Here is a 19,215-nt window from a genome sequence, read left to right as displayed (position 1 = left end):
AACAAGTAGCTTATATTAATTATCAAAATGCATAACTTTAACAATTTAATGTTTTATAATTGAAATAAAATATTATAGATTTTTAAAATATTTATTAAATTTAAGATAATCTTTCATAATAAAATGATTAAAATTTTTTTTATTTTATCATTAATAATTATTTATTTATATATTTACATTAATATATTTAATATTTTTTCCATATAATAGTTTTATTGTTTGCAGGCATATCATAAATATTTATTAACTTCAATCCATTTTTTTCTGCTAATTCCTTTAAATCATTAATATCTCTGAGACCCCACCTTGGATCTTGAAGTCTTAAACTTTTATCAAAATTAATATTACTTTCTGGCGTTATTTTTCCATCTATAGCATAAGGTCCATATGTAAATAAAATACCATTTTTTTTTAATAATTTACCCGCATTACTAAATAAACCAATAGAACATTCATAAGGTGAAATGTGTATCAAATTTGCATTATATATATAATCAATGCTGGCTTCTTTAAACATATTATTCTCCCAAATATGAAAATCTGTCTTAATATCTATATGTAAAGGTTGCTTTATATTTGAAAATCCATTTGCATAAGCTGTTATACTTTCTATTAGTTTTAGATCATATTCTGAAGGATAAAAAGTTATTTCAGGAAAATGAGAAGCAAAATGGGCTATATGTTGTCCACTACCAGATGATATCTCTAAAAAGACTTGATCTGGACTATGTTGAATATATTTTTGAAGAACTAAAAGTATTGGATTCTTGTTACGATCAGCTGCAGGATAAACAAGTTTTTTGGTTGCCATACTGGTAGATAAACTGAAATAAACAATATTATTTTTATATTATCTAAATTTTATACATATAATTATTTAAAAATTATTAAGGAAAGAATAAAAAATCTTACCTACGATTAACAGCAGAGTAGACAACTGTATTCATATTTAGTTATTGCATTGATATTTTTTGATCTGAAAAATTTAAGTATGAAAGTTTTGCAGATTTCCATGGAAAATAAATAATTATTTAAAATATAATAAAATATAATAAAATATTAATATTAAAATGTGTTAATTTTAATTTACTATATTTCAATATTACATTAAATTGTAAATTAAATTATTTTTAATATATAATAAAATAAGTGTTTATGTAAAACAATAAATAAAATAAAAACGAATTTATTCAAAGAAATTTTTATTATATTTATTTAATAATAAAATTGTACAATATGTAATACATAATATTGTATACATAATAACTTAAGATTTATTAATTAAATGTTTTTCACACACATTTTCTAAACTAATTACACTAAATTAAATCAAGTAATATATGAATTATTTAGAGTAATTAATAATTTCTTTTATCATGGTTCTAATTTCTTTTATCTTTGCTTTTACTTGATTTTTCTTCTTGATTCTTTTTATTTTTCAATGAATTTGGTATATATACGGAATGTCCTGTTTTCTTCAAGTGTTCAAATAATTTATTTTTACTAGGAAATTCAATTTTACATGTAATACAACAATGTGTTAAATCTGATACTTCAATATTTTGTGATTTTTTCTTTGTATTTTTACTTTTTTTACTTTTAGATTTTTCATTATGTGTATTATTTATTTCTACATTAACAGATAATAATTCTGTTTTATCTTTTTCTTTCATTAAATCTTCTTCATATTCCTCTATTTTCTCATTAGATAATTGTTGATTATTTTCAACAATTTTATTTAATAATGCTTTTTTTTGTTGCTGTTTCTTACGTTGTTTTTTTGATAATAATATATCTTCATTAATATTTATATCTTCATCGCTAACTTGTTCTTTTATTGGATTTTGAATATATTCTTCATACTCCTCTATTTTGTCATTAGGTTGATTATTTTCAAAAACTTTATTTAATAATGCCTTTTTTTGTTGCTGTTTTTTACGTTGTTTTTTTGATAATAACATATCTTCATTAATATTTATATCTTCATCACTAATTTGTTCTTTTATTGGATTTTGAACATTCTTCTTTCGCTTTTTTTTTTTTTGTTTTTTGGATATTTCTTCATCTTCTTGATCAGAGATAATCTCATCTTCAGAAGTTAAATATTCATTATCATTTTTGTTTGATGCTACATAAAGAAAATCATTCATTTGAGGATCTGTAGCAAGTTTAAATTTTTCTGAATAATATTTTATATTTTCTGGTATTTTAAAATTTTCAAATTCTTCATCATCTGAGATTAGTTCCTCTTCTGAAGTTTGTTCTGCAGTATTATATTTGTTTGTATTATTTTGAATAGGATTTAGTAAAAAGTCAGGCATTTGTGAATTTATTGATAATTTTTTTTCACATTCTAAAATTAAATCAGAGTTTATATCACTTTCTTGAGAATTTATATCTTCTTGTATCATAGATACTTTTATTATTGCAATATTATCTTTATGTTTTTTAGAGTTTTCATGGTTTGTAAATGCTTTATGTGTTTTAAATATTTTATTGCAAGCTATACAATACATAGAATTATCATCTATTGTATTTTCATCATCGATATCTCCATCAGAAGATAAATTTTCACCAAATTCTTGAGCAAGATTAGCTTCAATATTTTTAAGTTCAGCTTCTATATTTGAAAATTTTGACCATTCTGACACTTTATGCTCTTTTAATTGTTTCTGTCTTTCTAATAATTGTTGTCTTTTTCGTTCTTCAACCTTCCTTAAATTTTCTTTTGCACGTTCAATTAATTTAGTTGTATGAATTTGTACTCGTTTATCGCGTTTACGTATAAAAGCAACTAAATTTCTTACTTGTTCATTTCTTTCTTTTTTAGCTTTATCTCGAACTTTCTTATTTTCTTTTTCAATAAGACGTACCACTCTTCTATTAGGAGCATTTCTTATATCATAAGGATCTAACCAAGCAAATGATTTTTTTGTATTATAACTTTGCCAATAAGCATAAAAGTTATGAACAACTTCTTTATATGAACTTTGGGAATCTCCAAATCCTGGAACTTCTTCATCCAAATCCCTTTCTTTTGTATATTCTAAGTCTTCAGCTGCTAATTTTTCAAACACATTACGATAAATAGTATAAAATCCTTTTTCATCATCTCCATATCCTTTGAAGCAAGTAGTTGAGAAATATTGAAAAAGATCAATAGAATCATCTTTATAATTTTCACCAATACCACCTTTTAAAATAGCATCACGATGATTATCATACCAAGTACGTTCATGAGGATCACTTAACACTTCCCAAGCTTGTTGAACAAGTTGAAATTGTTCTTTTGCTTCTTCTGGATTATTTAAATTTTTATCTGGATGCCATTTCAAAGCTAATTTTCTATAAGCTTTTTTTAAGTCATCATCAGAAGCATTTCGTGGTACCCCTAATACCTCATAATGACATTTCATTGTAGCAATAATTAATATTTCTTATTCACAATATTAAAAATTGTAGTTTAACTTCGCGTAATATAAAATTATGTAAATCATACACTACAAGAAGATTATTGAATTGATATCAATAAAATAATAAATATTCTTTTATTAATAGTTTTTTTTATCACATTTTATATTGTAACTTAAAATAAAACATATTTACATCAATAAAACTAAAATATATCTTACCTAATATTTTTTAACGATTATTTACAATAATGATCGATCTTAAAATTGTAAAAAATTATATAGTTTTCTTTCTAAATATAATTGCACTATAAAATTTTTTATTTTTTAAATATGATTACTATATAGAATAGGTTTCAAATTTTAGGTTATATATATGTATTTTCACATACGCATACAATGCATGTTCACATGAAGTTAGGTTCACGAGATATTAGTCACATTTATTTCAAGTCATACATTAAAGTAAGGCTATCATACTATATATTTTAAAATTATATAAATATAATATTTGTATTTTTATAAGTAAATTCTGTAATTTTAAATGTAATTCTTATAAGTAAATATGGATTTCTATCAAGCATCAACATTTACTTTAAAATGATAAGAAAAGATTTGTTATCAAATTATTAAATATATTTTGTCTAAGATTATTATATTTTTTCTTTATTATTTTTTTTATTATATTAATGAGATAATTTTATATTAATGAAATTAACATATTATCTATGTATTTATTTTATTAATAATAATATTAATAAAAATCTAATAAATTTTAAATGAATTTTTTAATTCAATTTTCTATTTTTTATAAAATAAATGTTTTAACAAAATCAAACATATTGTAACTTCTATTTTATTTTATATTGAATTAGAGAAAATTTTACTAGGGATCTTTTGACGTGGAACAGCTGATTGTATGCGTTATTCGTCTGACTATTCTCAACATCAAGATGGCCACGGTCGTGAAAGTACAGTAAGGATTGTATGATTTTTGGCATATATCGCCAGTTACGACGTTTGGAGCCGTTGTCATTAATATTCAATATTTTCGGTAAATATTTCTATGTTATTTTACATAGAACACGCGTTGATTTATTAAAATAATTATATAAACGCGATAAAATCAAAATTTTATAAATTGTCAGTGACATCTCGTGAACGTGATATAGCAGACGCCTCTAATTGCTTTTAATAGGTTTTCTTCGAGATCTTAGTGTATCGCGTTGTTACGATGGCCTTTGTGGTAGATGCTTGTCAAGCCCTTTTTGCTATGGATGAAGATTTCATTTGCTATCACCGAAAATATCTGTTATTAATATCAATATAACACTGATTATTCTCCGACTACTTTATAACAAGGTTTTGTCATTTATTTATTACGGGATTATTTGATTGCATTGTCAGTTAACGACTTGCTTTGAATTGTTTTTTTGAATTACTATTATCTTATATGTCGACAGAAAAACGTATGTTATAGATTTAATAATTTACATTTTTATATTTTTACAAATAAAACATGTGTGTAGCCTATATATTGTGTTTTTATATTGTCAAAACAAAAACTTTTCTTTTAATTAACTGACAAATTGATCTGCTTATAAATTTATATTATAATAATTTATTTAAGTTATAAAATTTTTTTCTTATATATATATATATTTATATATATATATTATATATATATAATAAATATATATATATATATATTTATATATATTTATAATAATGAAAAAAAATATCAAATAAAAAATATTTTATTTTATATAGGATTCAAAAATAAATTAATAAATATATCGAATAATGAAATAAAATAATGAAAATAATTATTACAAATTTATAAATTTATGAAACATTTTTTAATAATTTATAAAAAATTAAAAAATTCAATTCAAATTTTATTTATATATTTTATATTTATAACATTTAAATATATGTTATATATTTGTTGCAAAAATTTGTTTTTTTACTTCAATGTAAAATTGAATTTTAATTGTTTTTTAATAAAATTTTAAGATAATATATATATATATATATATATATTATATTAAAATATTATATTAATTAAATATAATTATATATATATAGATATATATAATATTTAATTATTATAAATATTATAATTTTTAATTATATTCATAAAATAAAAAATAAGTTAAAAAAATAAGTTTATTTTATTAATTTAATTTTATTAATATTAATTATTTTATGTTTTTTCTTTTCTTCTAATTATATTATATATATATATATTATATTATATATTATAATTTTGTTAATGATATAGTAATTAAATTTAATAAATTGTAGGTTGAATTTTAAAAATGACAGCGGGTACAAGCTTAGTAGTACCTATAGTTTTATGGGGTCGAATAGCTCCAACTCATTGCATTTCCTGTATCTATTTGTCCCGAGATCAAAAAACATTAGTAACAGGATGTTATGATGGTCAGATATGTTTGTGGCAAGTAGATCCTGAAACATTAAAGGTAAATATATATTTATCTTTCAATTAAATTTTAAAAACATTAATTAATAATTATTAAATAATTATATTATTAATTATATATTAAGATGACTCCAAGATGCTTACTTGTTGGTCATACTGCTCCAATAATGTGCCTGAGTCGCGCAAGTGTTATTATGGAACAAAATTTTATTGTCAGTAGTAGTGAAAGTGGAGAAATGTGCACTTGGGATTTAGTTGATGGAAAATGTAGGGAAGCTGTAAAACTCAGCAGTGTTCATACACAGATGTTGCCTTATGTCTCCGCTGGTGGAGAAGATGTTAGACTGTTTTGTTCAGGGTATGTTATAATTTCATTAATACATTTTGAAACAATATACACATTTATTTTAAAAATTTAAAGAATATTCATTTTGTTATTTTAGATACTATCCTGAGGTTTTAGTAATGGACCCTTTTAGTTTGGAGGTTTTATTTACCCTAAGTTCACGTGTTCATCCTGATTGGATCAGTGCTTTGCACGTTCTACGACCGGCCAAACGGAAAGGTCGGTTCTACGTGCATACAAGTTAGTTACACTCCATCACACCTATGCTTTATACCATAAACTGCTACCTTATCTGTTTTTAATTTCTTAACCAATCTATATTGTGCAAAAGTTTATTTTATGTTATTATACAGAAATATTATTTCATTATAATATAATTGAATTATTTTATTTAAATTTTAAATAATATTAATTTGCACAATATATTTGGTATTTCCTGGCTAATTAATTTTTTATATTCTATCTTTCTGCTCAACAGGTTTTTTATTTAGATACTGTTAATCAAAGTACATATTTTTGTGCACTATTATTTATTCAATTGAAATATGTAATAAATTTTGTAATATCTTTTTTGATAAAGTAATTAACAAGGATAAAACTTTATATATAGATATTTTTTATATTTTTAAAATTTTAAATTTTCTGCTAACTTTTCAAGCAATTAATCAAAAGAAGCTTTATGCTTTGGGTACATTAGAAACTTTGCATCTAACTATATATTTTTTTGTCAATAATATTTCATAATCATTTAAATTGATGGTAAAACTTCAATGTACATTATATTGTATTATTTAAATAATAATTTAAATATTATTGAAATTTTAATGAATATTATATTGTTGCAGCATGTTAATGAATCATATATGGAGACATATCAGTACTATTACAATGGCAATTAAGGCTCTCTCATTTTTTTCATATCTTTTTTTTCATTATAAATAATCATAAAATCAAATGAGCAGGCATTAATATTTGAATAAACCTTTCTTTTATGCTACTCTCCTTCATTCGCATTTCCTTTCACAAAATCATTATAGCATACATTGCATTTATCTACATTAATCATTTTCATACCATTTATGATACACTATTATCTATCGTAAGTATACATTATAGCTGATAATTTTTAATGTTTGAATGCAATGAATGCAATTGTATAAAAATTCTGTTTAATGTGGCTTTTTTATTATAATAGTATTATTTGATGCATTTCTTAATTTAATTAATTTGTAAAAAAAAATTTTTTCTTATGTATTTTACATAACAATATATGAAAAATTATTTGTATTTATTTTATTCCATAACATATATTTATAATAAATGTCTCTTTTTTTCTTTACAGAATAAAATTATAATTAGTTATTAAAGTATAGTGTTAAAATTATAAAAATTATATGAATAAATAATGTAAATAATATTTAAAAAAAAGATAATTGCATGTATTATAATTGATCAAGAGTTTTTTTTATAATATTTGCATTAAATATATTTTTTTTAATTATAAACATATAGATATAAATTTTAAGTACATTCTTGGAGATTTAATATTAAAAATTCATTAACTAGTAAAATACATAGCTAGTAAAATAAAATACATTTACAAATACATAAGATTATGAATTTGAATTTTGATTGGATTTTTTTTAAATAATTTATATTTGAAAATTAGCAATTATTACAAAATACTTTATGCATGATTCAAATAAGCATGAATTGAAATCTATTTATAGATATGACTTTATTTTATTGAAAAATAATTTTAAAATTTTATTTTGCATGAAATTATTACATTATATTATTCATTGAATGATCATTAGTTATTTTAAATATTTTCTTTTTTTGCTTTCAATATATTTATTTTTCAATATTAGAATTAAATTTTATAATTTTATAAAAAATTAATAATTTTTTATGCATTTATGATATTTATAAGGTGTCATATGTTAACACTTATTGGAAATTATTTTTTGCTTAAAATATTATGACACCTTCTTAGATATAGTTAACGCGCAACAGGCGCTTCCATTCATTTAAAGACGACGTTGTGCTGGCCTTAACGACGACTGGTATGGTCAAGGTGTGGACTCTTCTTGGGCATGAAAATCGTAATAGTGAACCTCTTTATGAACATGAAAGCAAACAAATACGATGTTTAAATGCACTTGCTATGACTTGTTGCCCATATAATCAAAGAACTGTATTAATTGTGTGCTCTAAACATTGGCAGGTATATGTTAATTATTATTATAATTTCTCAGATTAATTGATTTTTTTACTGATACAGTATCTACATTAGATATATGATGCTGGTGACTTCTCTCTTCTTTGTTCAATTACTGCACCTTGTGGTGAACGCTGGATGTCTGGAGATTTTTTAGCTGCAGATAGAGTTATTTTATGGAGTGATGAAGGTCATGGCTATCTCTATAAATTACCAGCTAAGTACGTTTTTAAATAAAATATTTTTTTTTTATTTTTAATATATTTTTTATATTTTGAACTTGTCATGAAATATTAAAATTTCTAGAGAAATTATTGATAATGACAAATTTAAAATATATATATATAAAATAAAGATTTGATAGTATAAATTTGAAATATTAGATTATACATTTAATAGATTATTAATTTGTTGCTTATAGGGTTCTGGTACATCTTGAAAGGTAGTGTTTTTAAATTAATGTTGCCAATTATCTGAATAAGAAAAGAAATTTATTAAAAAAATGCTTAATTTTGTAGTTTTATCAAATACTAATATGTATTTATATATTCTAACAAATTTTAAAATAATAAAATAATTACAATTTAAGCAGTATGAAAGCTATAGAAATGTAGAAATATTTTAAAAATAATCTTTTATATTACTTTTAATATAAAATATATTTGAAAGAAAATAATATGTTGTTACAATAGTGATTGAAGAAAAAATATTTCATGAAATAATTAAAATGTAGTTAATTATTTTAATGCCAATTCATTCTTTTTTTAATGTTCTTCATTTATAATTAGACATGTAAATGAATTTTTCTCAATCAAACATACTTTATTCAAATTCATTTAATTTAAAGTTTTTAAAATTAAATATTATTTTATAGAAGCACTTGCTGGCAATGCACATTTAATATTTGTTTCATGTATATTGTTTTACTTCATTTGTCATGAATATTCATATTCAATCATATTAAATAGGAAATACTAATCATTTATTTTCCATTTTATATCAATATTAATAATACATTAATTTTAACAATTAAATAAAATAATTTATATGTAATTTATATTTATATAAAATAATTTATATCAAGAAATATAATAATCTTTGAAATATATTTCTTATATATGTTTTTTATTAATTTTTTTGCCTTAAATATATAATTAAATATAGATTAGAATATAGATTAAAAAAATTTTTTTATGAAATGAATATAGAATTTTTATTAACTTTTATATAAAAATAGAACTCTTTTGAGATTCGTTTATAATATGAAAGAATTCATTTTGATTTATTTTAATAATTCAAAAAAAGAAAAAAGAACACCAAATAATTAAAATAATCTTATTGTAATTAAATATATTTCTAATTTCCATTTGTCAACAAATAATTCACAATGACTTTTTTTACGGTGATGTGTCTTTTTCATATAATACACATCTACTGCATTCTACGATGGATCTGGTGTTCTCTAGCAAGTTGAAGGGCAAGGCTCTTAGCAGGTAATCCTGCATTATCTGTTACACACTTTCTTCTTGTATTTTCTACTGTAATTTTTATGTTTTTCATTTTGCTATATTCTTTTATAGATATTTTGCTTATTATTCTTTTACAGGTTTCTTTTTGTTTCTTTACTTTTTTCCTGTTTTCTTCTTTATTAAAAATGATGAATGAAGTATAATATTTATAAATATCTTGCATAAATATGAAATATTATTTAAAATATTCTTTAAGAGATTTATAAGAAAATAACATTTTCTAAAAAAAACTATGTTAATAATAATATTCATTTTCTATTTTATATATTTTATTTTAATCTATTTTATAATTTTTCTTAATTATTGATTTAAATTAAAAATAATTAATAAAAATTTTTAAAACGAAATTATATGAATTTTTCTATATCTCTTATGATTCTATATTTAAATAAGAATTTTTTGTGATTTCTTTATATAATATTATAAAATATTATAAAATATTATAAAGATCATATATTTAAATTAAATTAAATATATATATTTATTATATTATATTATTTAAGTATAATTAATTCATGTCTTATTTTTTTGATAATATTTATATATTATACATACATATAAATCTATATTAAATTGAAATATTATTATATAATTATATAATAATATTACATCTCTCTGCATTTCATATCTTGTGTTTTCATCTCTTATTTGTTTTAAGTTGCTTTATATGTATCTTATTTTATATTAATCAAATGAGATAAATAATAATTTTAATAAAAAATAGTGCTGTGCCAGCTTATGTAGTTTTAGTAAGCTATGCTAATTGCCAATCATATTTAATTGCATTTATTGTTCAAATATATTTATATATTGAAACATATGTTTCTTTATATTATCTTATAAATTATTATGTAAGTAATTATGCACTATTTTATGTACTATGAAAACTATTAAAGCTTATTGGTATGTATTGTAAATCGAGTAATATAAATTGAATAAAAAATTATTAAAATTAATAAATATTAAAAGTATAACTTTATTATTTATTGACTGTAAAATATTCTTAATTTATATTATATACTATGCATTTTGTTAAAAATATATTAAAATGTATTATGAATTAATATTTAAAATTATTATGAAAAATAGTTTTGACTAATTAAATAATATATTATTCTTATTTTTTTTTTTTATATTATATAGTAGCGTTGCAGACAATAAAAATTTCCATTCTGCGGGTGTTGAATATGATCAACCTTATCTTTATTGTACTTTGATGCAACCTGGAGATAAGGTAAGCTTAAAATTAATTAGTTAGTTTAGTTAGTAATATTAATTTTCTGAAATTATATAATTCTTGATTATTAATTATTATATCTTCTTTTATTTTTAGCCTCTATCATGCCCTCCAGCAATGCGATTAGTTACAGTTCAAAAACAAAGTAAAATATTAAAATATTTATTACGCGGCGATAGTGAAGGAATTGTTCTTTGGACAGTTCCAGAAATAACAACTCAACAATTAACTCAAATTTGTCAAAATGATCGTTCTATTCCACTTTCATTACCACCAGCAGTAAAAACAAGTATTACTGCTGCTTGGGAGGAAATGAAACCATCGCCAGTTGGAATATTAGATCAATTAGATAGTGGAGATGTACATGGCATAAAATTAACAGCTAGTATATATTTACCACAACAAAGTCGTTTAGTTGTCGGTCGTGAAGATGGCAGTATTATTATTGTTCCTGCAACACAAACAGTCATGCTTCATTTACTTCATGGCAATCATCAACAATATGATGGTACAATAAATTTATTAATTTAAAAATAATATTTCTCTAAGAATTTTGTTTCAACAATATTTTTTTTATTCAATGGAATACTTTGACATCATATAAATTGTAATATTTACATAAATTTATTTAATCAATCATTTAATCAATTATTTAATCATTTTCTTCCTCTTTATTTTATTATATGGTTTATAGATTGGCCTCCTCATCAAGTACTTTTGGGTCACTCTGGCCGAGTAAATTGCCTTTTATACCCACATGGAGCAGCTCCACGTTATGATCGGACACATCTTGTTTCTGGATCTGTTGATTTTGCCGTATGTTTATGGGACCTTTATGCTGGTACACTTATTCATAGATTTTGTGTTCATGCAGGTGAAATTACACAATTAATGGTACCACCTGATAATTGTAGTGTACGTTCAATTTCCTTTATATATTATTATATGTATTAAATATATATATTGTTAATAAATAATACCTTATAATTATTTTACAAATTATATATTAAAAATTTGTAGTTTATTAATACATAATGATAGTTTAATCATTTTTTTAGCCTAGAATACAGAAGTGCGTTTGCAGTGTTGCATCGGATCATAGTGTTACTTTGTTATCATTAGCAGAAAGAAAATGTGTTGTTCTTGCTTCTCGGCACTTATTTCCAGTTGTTACAATAAAATGGAGACCATTAGATGATTTTATGATAGTCGGATGTTCAGATGGTGCTGTGTATGTATGGCAAATGGAAACTGGTCATTTAGATCGCGTATTACACGGTACATATAAATTTTTTATTTTACTTCTCTAATGCTTTTCTAATAATGTTCTTTAAAAGATTTTAATTGATCAAGAGTTTTGATATAAATATCTAAAAGATTTTATATGCATATAAGTGTGTATTTTATTTAAAATTAAGTATAAATACAATATTTGTTTTATTATAATTTTCTACAATTATTATTTATATATATATAAAATATTTTAAAATTTATTTTTGTAAAATTTTAATCGAAATTTTTACAGGTATTATTGCAGAAGAAGTGCTTTATGCTTGTGATGAAAATACAATGGCTGCATCTGGAGGATCAGCTACAGGTGGTGAATTGGGATTAGCTAATCCTGCTGTACATTTTTTTAGGTAAATCTTATAAAATAAATAATAGAAATTTTAGATAGAGGAATTCTTAAAAGTATTTTTTTTTATACTTCTTAAATTTTATTTTTTCAGAGGTTTGAGACATAGAAATCTTTCTGCTATACGACATGCAACTCAAAGAGGATTACATCAGCTGCAGCAACTTCATGGTGGACAAGGAGTTGACCATGGAAACCAAATAAAGGCAAAAGGCACACCTTTAATGATTCAAGGATTTAGAAGTAATCCTAAAGATCCAGAAAGTCATATTTTATTTTTTGATATAGAGGCATTAATAGGTAATATTTTTTTTATTCTTTCTTTTTAATATATATATATATATATATATATATATAAAGAAGTTTAAAAAAATAGATTGGTATTTTCTTTTTTATACATAGTACAATTACTTAGCGATGAATATGGAGCAATGTCACCAGGTTCTTTGGAAGCACAAGGTCTCATTTCTGCTTCTGAGTATCAAAAAGTTGCAGCACTTACACAATCTGCCAGTCCAGATGCTCATAAAAAAATTGCAGGTAAAAATTTTTTCAATTCTTATTATTCTTCATATCTATAGATCTATACATATAGATTCTAATTTTAAATACTAATATATACTATTATTAAAAGAAAAAAATTACACTAACATGCCACTTTATAGACTTTTTCGGTCGCGTCAAGGATAAGGCAGGAGACGTTGAACGAATTTTAAAGGAGAAGGATCGTCACGGTATTGTGTTGTTACAGTTTCATTTCGTAAAATAGTTGTGTGCAATTTTTTTAGAGCAAAAATTTAATAAGGATCTCATACAAAATTATTAGTCTTATTTTATACATTATATTATAAATAATTATACAATATAGTATTCATGCATATTAAAATTATTTTTTGCATGTCTTGCCATATAAACAAATTTATTTATATTATTAAGATTCAATTTAACATAAATATATTTTTAATAAATTGTTTTAATATTAAAACAAATCAGTTTAAATACAATTTTAATACATTATTTTGTTTGAATTTACAATATTTATATCAAAACTCTTGATCAATTAATATCTTTTATGTATTCAATTCATTATGTAAATTTAAAGAAAATATTTTATCATAATTAGTGCTTTGTATTTTTAATTTGTTTATGATTTAGTATGATATATTTTTTTTATTACTTAAATATTTTGATTCATATGTATTTTTGGAATGTTTATTTTATGTAATACTTATATAAAGTTTCATAGTGTATTTAATTCTCAGTTATTGTCATTCGTGAAGATTTGTGTTGAAGAAAATATTTATCTATTACTATATCATTTAAAGCCAATTTCTTTCTATAGGTATATTGGCTAAAATGAAGGAGGGCGCAGAGAACGTACATACTAAGATTCAGGCCAAGGTGGAAAGCGTTGGCCTCAAGCCGTCGACTCTTGACGGCAAAGGTTAGCCATGATTTAAGAAAAATGGCAAAATTATTGTCATCTTTCTGTCATTGAAATTACGTGGCATGAATTTTTGTTATTAGTTTAGATTTGTCATCTGCTTTCCATTTTCCTTTTTTTTATAAATATAAATATATTATATATATAAATATATTTATTATATTACTTAAAATATATTTATTATTTGTTTTATTATACTATTAAATTTTTGTTTATTATATTAATTTTATCATAAAAATATTCTGATATATCTGATTATCTCTATATTTTAATTATTTATGACATAATATTATATTTTGTCAAATTAAATTAAAATTAGTATATATATATATATGTATAATATATATTTATAATATATTAATTAATATATTTATATATATGTATTTTTATTTTTTATAATATATATTTTTATTTATGCAAATTATGTAATATATATATATATATATATATATATATAATATAAATAAAAAAATTAAAATAGAAAAATAACGCCATTGTGTATTTTTAAGAAAAAATTTTTTCAAAATTAATTGATTTTTATCAAAAACATAAATAGTTTCATTTAAAAATAATTTATTTTATCATTTTGAATTATTATTTATTATTTTTTTGATATTATCACAAATTTTATTTTACTATATACGTTAATTTTTTTATTTACAAATTATATATATATAATAAAATTATATATATATATATATAATAAAATATAATAAAATTTTTCATACATTTCATATTATAAATAATTTAAAATAATAAATGTTTATTGCTTTAAAAAAATTATGTGAATGAATGTATGAAAAATTTTGAAGTTAAATTTGTTATATTATTTTTTTAAAATTCTTTTTAGATCTAAAATTTATAAATTAATAGTTATTATAAAAATTTTACTTTTTCATAGGTGATAATTGGAACAATAATGATGCTATGAAAAACAATTTGAAACGAAATGGAGCTTTCAATGAACCAAATGCAACTATGGAAGTAGCTCAGCTTATATTAAGTTTATTGCATGCCTGGGGAATTGATCCAGATTTAGATCGCGTTTGTGAAGGGAAATTAGGTTTATTAAGACCTATGGTTCCCGTTTCATTTGGAGTCTTATCTAAAGGAGGTATAAATGAATATGATTTGGTTTATGAAATATATATGCTCATAATTCTATCTTATGTTTGAAAGGTTACATGTCATTATTATTACCAACTTGGCAAACACAATTGGAACCAATTGGTGAACCTGCAACTCAATTAGAACAACGTTTACCAGCAGAATTAGTTAGACAGGAAAGACTTACAAGAGCATTCACAGCAAGGGCACATTGGGAATTGTCTACCACATTAACTAGCAATCATTTATTAGCAGTAGTAGCTTTAGCAAATACTTTAATGTCAATGAATAATGCCACTTTTGTACCTGAACAAGAACGAAATCGAATAATGCATAGGTTAATAATTAATATTATTTTTTTTGCTTTAAATAGTTAATATGCAATATATATATATATATATATATATTATTTAATATACTTAGGCCTGGTAATAGATCTACAATAAATTGGAATAAAGCAGAAGAGGAAAATGAAGAAATTTATACAGCACAACAAGCACAGATTAAACAAGGCTGGTCTCTTTTAGCAACATTGCATTGCGTACTTTTGCCTGATAAAATAGTTTCACAAGGTGGTATTAAGACATTTAAACGACCTCAAGTTGAAATGATGGCTCGCAGATGGCAACATCAATGTCTTGAGGTTAATATTGAAATATATAGAAAGATATATAAAACTTACAGTACTAAAATAACAATATTTCAGATCCGTGAAGCTGCTCAAGCTTTATTACTTGCTGAATTAGGAAGAATGGGTCCAAAAGGAAGAAAAACTCTTGTAGATAGTTGGTCACAATATTTACCAATGTATAGCACTCAAGAACCTATTGCACCACAATCACAAAATCAAAGCCCACCAGTTCCTGGTAGCCCAATTCCTCCATCTGAATCACATACAGAAGAGGAAGATGAAGAAGAAGAATTAGCAGAAGGCAAGTTATTTATAAAATTCTGCTTATATTATTTTAGTCTTAAAAAGTATAATTTAATTATTTTATACTTATACTTACATTAGCAGAAATAAATGTAGCTAGGAAGCCATCGAGTGTGGCAGAATTGAAACGAAAGCAAACCACGGCAGTTGTATTATTAGGTGTAATAGGTGCAGAATTTGGGCAAGATGTTACTACCACAAATCAAAAAAGAGATAATGAACAAAGGCGAAAAAGTTCAATCGTAGAAGGTTTCGGAATAGGAAATAATAATCTTGCTAGGCATACTAGTATGGCGCTCACGCATTTATTACATGCACCTCATTCACCAAAATTACCCTTACATACAGCACTGCGAAGAGCTGCAATCGATCTCATTGGTAGAGGTTTTACAGTTTGGGAACCATATCTTGATGTATCAAAAGTAAGAATAATATTAATATGTGAATAATATAATTTATAAATGATAAAATGTACATTATTTAAATTAGTAATAGCTAAAGAAATTATATATCGGTCTTATGCTGTATAATATAGGTATTATTGGGATTGTTAGAAATGTGTTGTGATGCTGATAAGTTAGTACCAAATATGACATATGGCCTTCCACTAACACCTCAAGCTGATACATGTCGTACAGCACGGCATGCTTTAACTTTAATAGCTACAGCTAGACCTGCAGCATTTATTACTACAATGGCACGAGAAGTGGCTAGATATAACACTTTACAACAAAATGCACAAACATTAAATGTAAATATGAATGCAAGTGTTTTAGTAAAAGCAAAACCAGAAATACTTAGAATTGTTGAACAATTAATTGATAAAATGCAAAGTGAAATGAGTGATCTCTTAGTTGAGGTAAGAATGCGAATCTTAAATATTATTATATTAATGTGTTAATATATTAAATATAATAATTGATATTTGATAATCCAGGTGATGGATATTATTTTACATTGTCTGGATCCAGGTCATCTTAAAACTAAACCATTAAATGATGTATTCCCAGCAGTATGTAGATTTAATCAAGTAAGTTATTTTAATATTATTTAAATAATATGTTTTAATTTTAAATTTATTTTTGTTAATTTGTTTATTAAAAATATTTTTTAAATATTTAATTTATAATAAATATATTTATTCTAGGTAAGTCATTGTCCAGCAACACGCAGAATAGCAGTAGGCAGCCGCAATGGCCAACTTGCTTTATACGAATTACGAGGAAACGTTAAATGTCAAACAGTACCTGCGCATACATCATCTGTAACTGCATTAGCATTTTCGCCTGAAGGCAAGTTCCTGGTTAGTTATTCTTGTACGGAAAATAAATTATGTTTCTGGCAGGTAAGATGTTTTTTATTCACTTATATATTTTGAGTTAATAGCATAAAATTTAAAAATTAAATTTAAATAATTTTTAACATTTCCAGCAAACAAGTAGTGGTATGTTTGGCTTAGGAAATTCTCAAACACGTTGTGTAAAATCATATAGTACCGCACCTATTAACGATGTAGCACGATTAAATCCTATGCGACTAGCTCGATTGATATGGATAAACAATCGTACAGTTACATTAATGCTTGCTGATGGGTCTGAAACACGATTTAATGTATAACTTTAAAAATGATCCCTTTCAATAGTGGGTGAATAAAAAAAAATTGAACATTATATAATAAAATGGGATCAGTCTATAGCAGAAATATGAAATAATTGTTTTAGATAAAAGAAATAACCAAAAGTGATGTCATGAATGTTGGTGCGCTTATTGGTACTTAATAGTACTAGTGCTAAAATAATCAGATATGGAGCATACTCAAATGAAGTTCATCATTGCACAATGCAGGATATGGTTTAGCAATTATCATCAAATATGGTATGAAAATATTTTTTCTCTAATCTATACACAAATATTTCTTTTTATTCCATCTAAACAATTTAAATATTTTATTTCTTGATCGCGTACGAATACGCTCCATTTTGTGTTCTTGTTAGCACCTAAATTTTAACAAAAAAGTATTCTTTTTATCTAGTAATTTAATTGTATATTATTTAATTGCTAACTATATAATTATAATTCCAAATTATTTAATTAATATAGAATTTCATGAGTTTCATTTCAAAATAAAATAATATAATGAAACGCTTTCATACTAGTATACATATATCGTAAAATTCGTTGACCATTTCTATATAAGGATTGTGTGCTGTACTATATATTATGCAATATTATACTATTACGTGTGCTATTCAAAGCCACGATTAAAAATTCCTGAAACCCCCATATAATAGATATAATATAATATAAAAAAAAGTGGCTACCATGTGGAACCTCGCGTTGAAAGTACATACACATGTATATATATTAAAAAAAAAAAGGAAAAAATAAATTATCGCCTGAAAATTTGTATATACATAATGGCGAATCGTATAGATCAATATAACTCATATGAAATATCTTGTATCTAATTTATTCATGTATAATTGAACGCTTCAAATGAATTCCTGTTTTACAAATTTTACATGTTATTTATCCACGTAATTTGTACTATTTAATGAAAGTTAAATATTTCCATATCTTATAGTTCTATGTTGAGATCTGAATTTTAAAAATTTGATCGTGCATGTTTGGTACTTAGAACTAAAAAAGATCAAGTGAAAGTAAAATTTAATTATTCTTAATATACAAAATAATAATTTTCAAATCTAATATTCAGAAATAATAATTAAATATTATTTTATTTTAAGATTTAAATATTCCATGTAAAAATGATTATTAATATTTATTTCATCGATTAAAATGAAACCATTGAAAAATTAAAGTAATTGTGTATAGTATCATTTATATGTGAATTTTTTTTTGTTATTATTTTTTTCCCGGAATAAGTAATGTTTTTTCACTCCTG

The 19,215-nt window shown here is 22.9% G+C and overlaps 3 protein-coding genes across 16 annotated transcripts; 1 reads left to right on the top strand and 2 right to left on the bottom strand.

Moving 5' to 3' along the window:
- Positions 1-178: 178 nt before the first annotated feature.
- Positions 179-906, bottom strand: LOC122715745 (methyltransferase-like 26). Its single transcript, XM_043938171.1, has one exon. The coding sequence runs from the start codon at positions 809-811 to the stop codon at positions 188-190; it is 624 nt and encodes a 207-aa protein (XP_043794106.1). The 5' UTR covers positions 812-906; the 3' UTR covers positions 179-187.
- Positions 907-1,191: 285 nt separating this feature from the next.
- LOC122715744 (dnaJ homolog subfamily C member 21) lies at positions 1,192-4,052 on the bottom strand. Its single transcript, XM_043938170.1, has 2 exons — positions 3,633-4,052; positions 1,192-3,500 (listed from the first exon to the last, which is right to left on the bottom strand). Exon 2 carries the CDS (start codon positions 3,414-3,416, stop codon positions 1,383-1,385), a length of 2,034 nt encoding a protein of 677 aa, XP_043794105.1. The 5' UTR covers positions 3,417-3,500; positions 3,633-4,052; the 3' UTR covers positions 1,192-1,382.
- A 266-nt stretch (positions 4,053-4,318) lies between these two features.
- Positions 4,319-17,951, top strand: LOC122715820 (WD repeat-containing protein 7). 14 transcript variants are annotated; one of them, XM_043938308.1, is made up of 27 exons: positions 4,335-4,464; positions 4,609-4,772; positions 5,718-5,896; positions 5,982-6,214; positions 6,300-6,421; positions 8,239-8,429; positions 8,499-8,644; positions 8,845-8,865; positions 9,890-9,916; positions 11,096-11,186; positions 11,286-11,697; positions 11,884-12,104; positions 12,248-12,467; positions 12,715-12,829; positions 12,920-13,125; positions 13,228-13,365; positions 13,491-13,559; positions 14,168-14,269; positions 15,171-15,383; positions 15,449-15,713; positions 15,800-16,019; positions 16,083-16,308; positions 16,392-16,732; positions 16,846-17,169; positions 17,248-17,340; positions 17,458-17,655; positions 17,742-17,951. In XM_043938308.1, exons 3-27 carry the CDS (start codon positions 5,732-5,734, stop codon positions 17,925-17,927), a joined length of 4,545 nt encoding a protein of 1,514 aa, XP_043794243.1. In that variant the 5' UTR covers positions 4,335-4,464; positions 4,609-4,772; positions 5,718-5,731; the 3' UTR covers positions 17,928-17,951. The 14 variants fall into 14 exon arrangements, with proteins under 14 accessions (XP_043794240.1, XP_043794243.1, XP_043794241.1 ...); XM_043938306.1 differs by having other exon boundaries at positions 6,300-6,442; positions 16,395-16,732; XM_043938304.1 differs by having other exon boundaries at positions 6,300-6,442.
- Positions 17,952-19,215: the final 1,264 nt, after the last annotated feature.

The sequence above is a fragment of the Apis laboriosa genome, unplaced genomic scaffold, assembly GCF_014066325.1.
Source record: "Apis laboriosa isolate Shangri-la unplaced genomic scaffold, ASM1406632v1 scaffold40_cov151, whole genome shotgun sequence".
Classification (NCBI taxonomy): domain Eukaryota; kingdom Metazoa; phylum Arthropoda; class Insecta; order Hymenoptera; family Apidae; genus Apis; species Apis laboriosa.
The sequence above is the reverse complement of the archived record's forward strand: the minus strand, read 5'-3'. Positions and strand labels throughout refer to the sequence as shown.

Bases quoted from the DNA above. Each gene is read 5' to 3' on its own strand.
- LOC122715744 (XM_043938170.1), bottom strand. From the start codon at position 3,416: ATGAAATGTCATTATGAGGTATTAGGGGTACCACGAAATGCTTCTGAT.
- LOC122715745 (XM_043938171.1), bottom strand. From the start codon at position 811: ATGGCAACCAAAAAACTTGTTTATCCTGCAGCTGATCGTAACAAGAAT.
- LOC122715820 (XM_043938305.1), top strand. From the start codon at position 5,732: ATGACAGCGGGTACAAGCTTAGTAGTACCTATAGTTTTATGGGGTCGA. The intron at 9,917-11,095 runs GTAATCCTGCAT...TATATTATATAG, and splicing joins AAGGGCAAGGCTCTTAGCAG to TAGCGTTGCAGACAATAAAA. The intron at 14,270-15,170 runs GTTAGCCATGAT...ACTTTTTCATAG, and splicing joins GTCGACTCTTGACGGCAAAG to GTGATAATTGGAACAATAAT.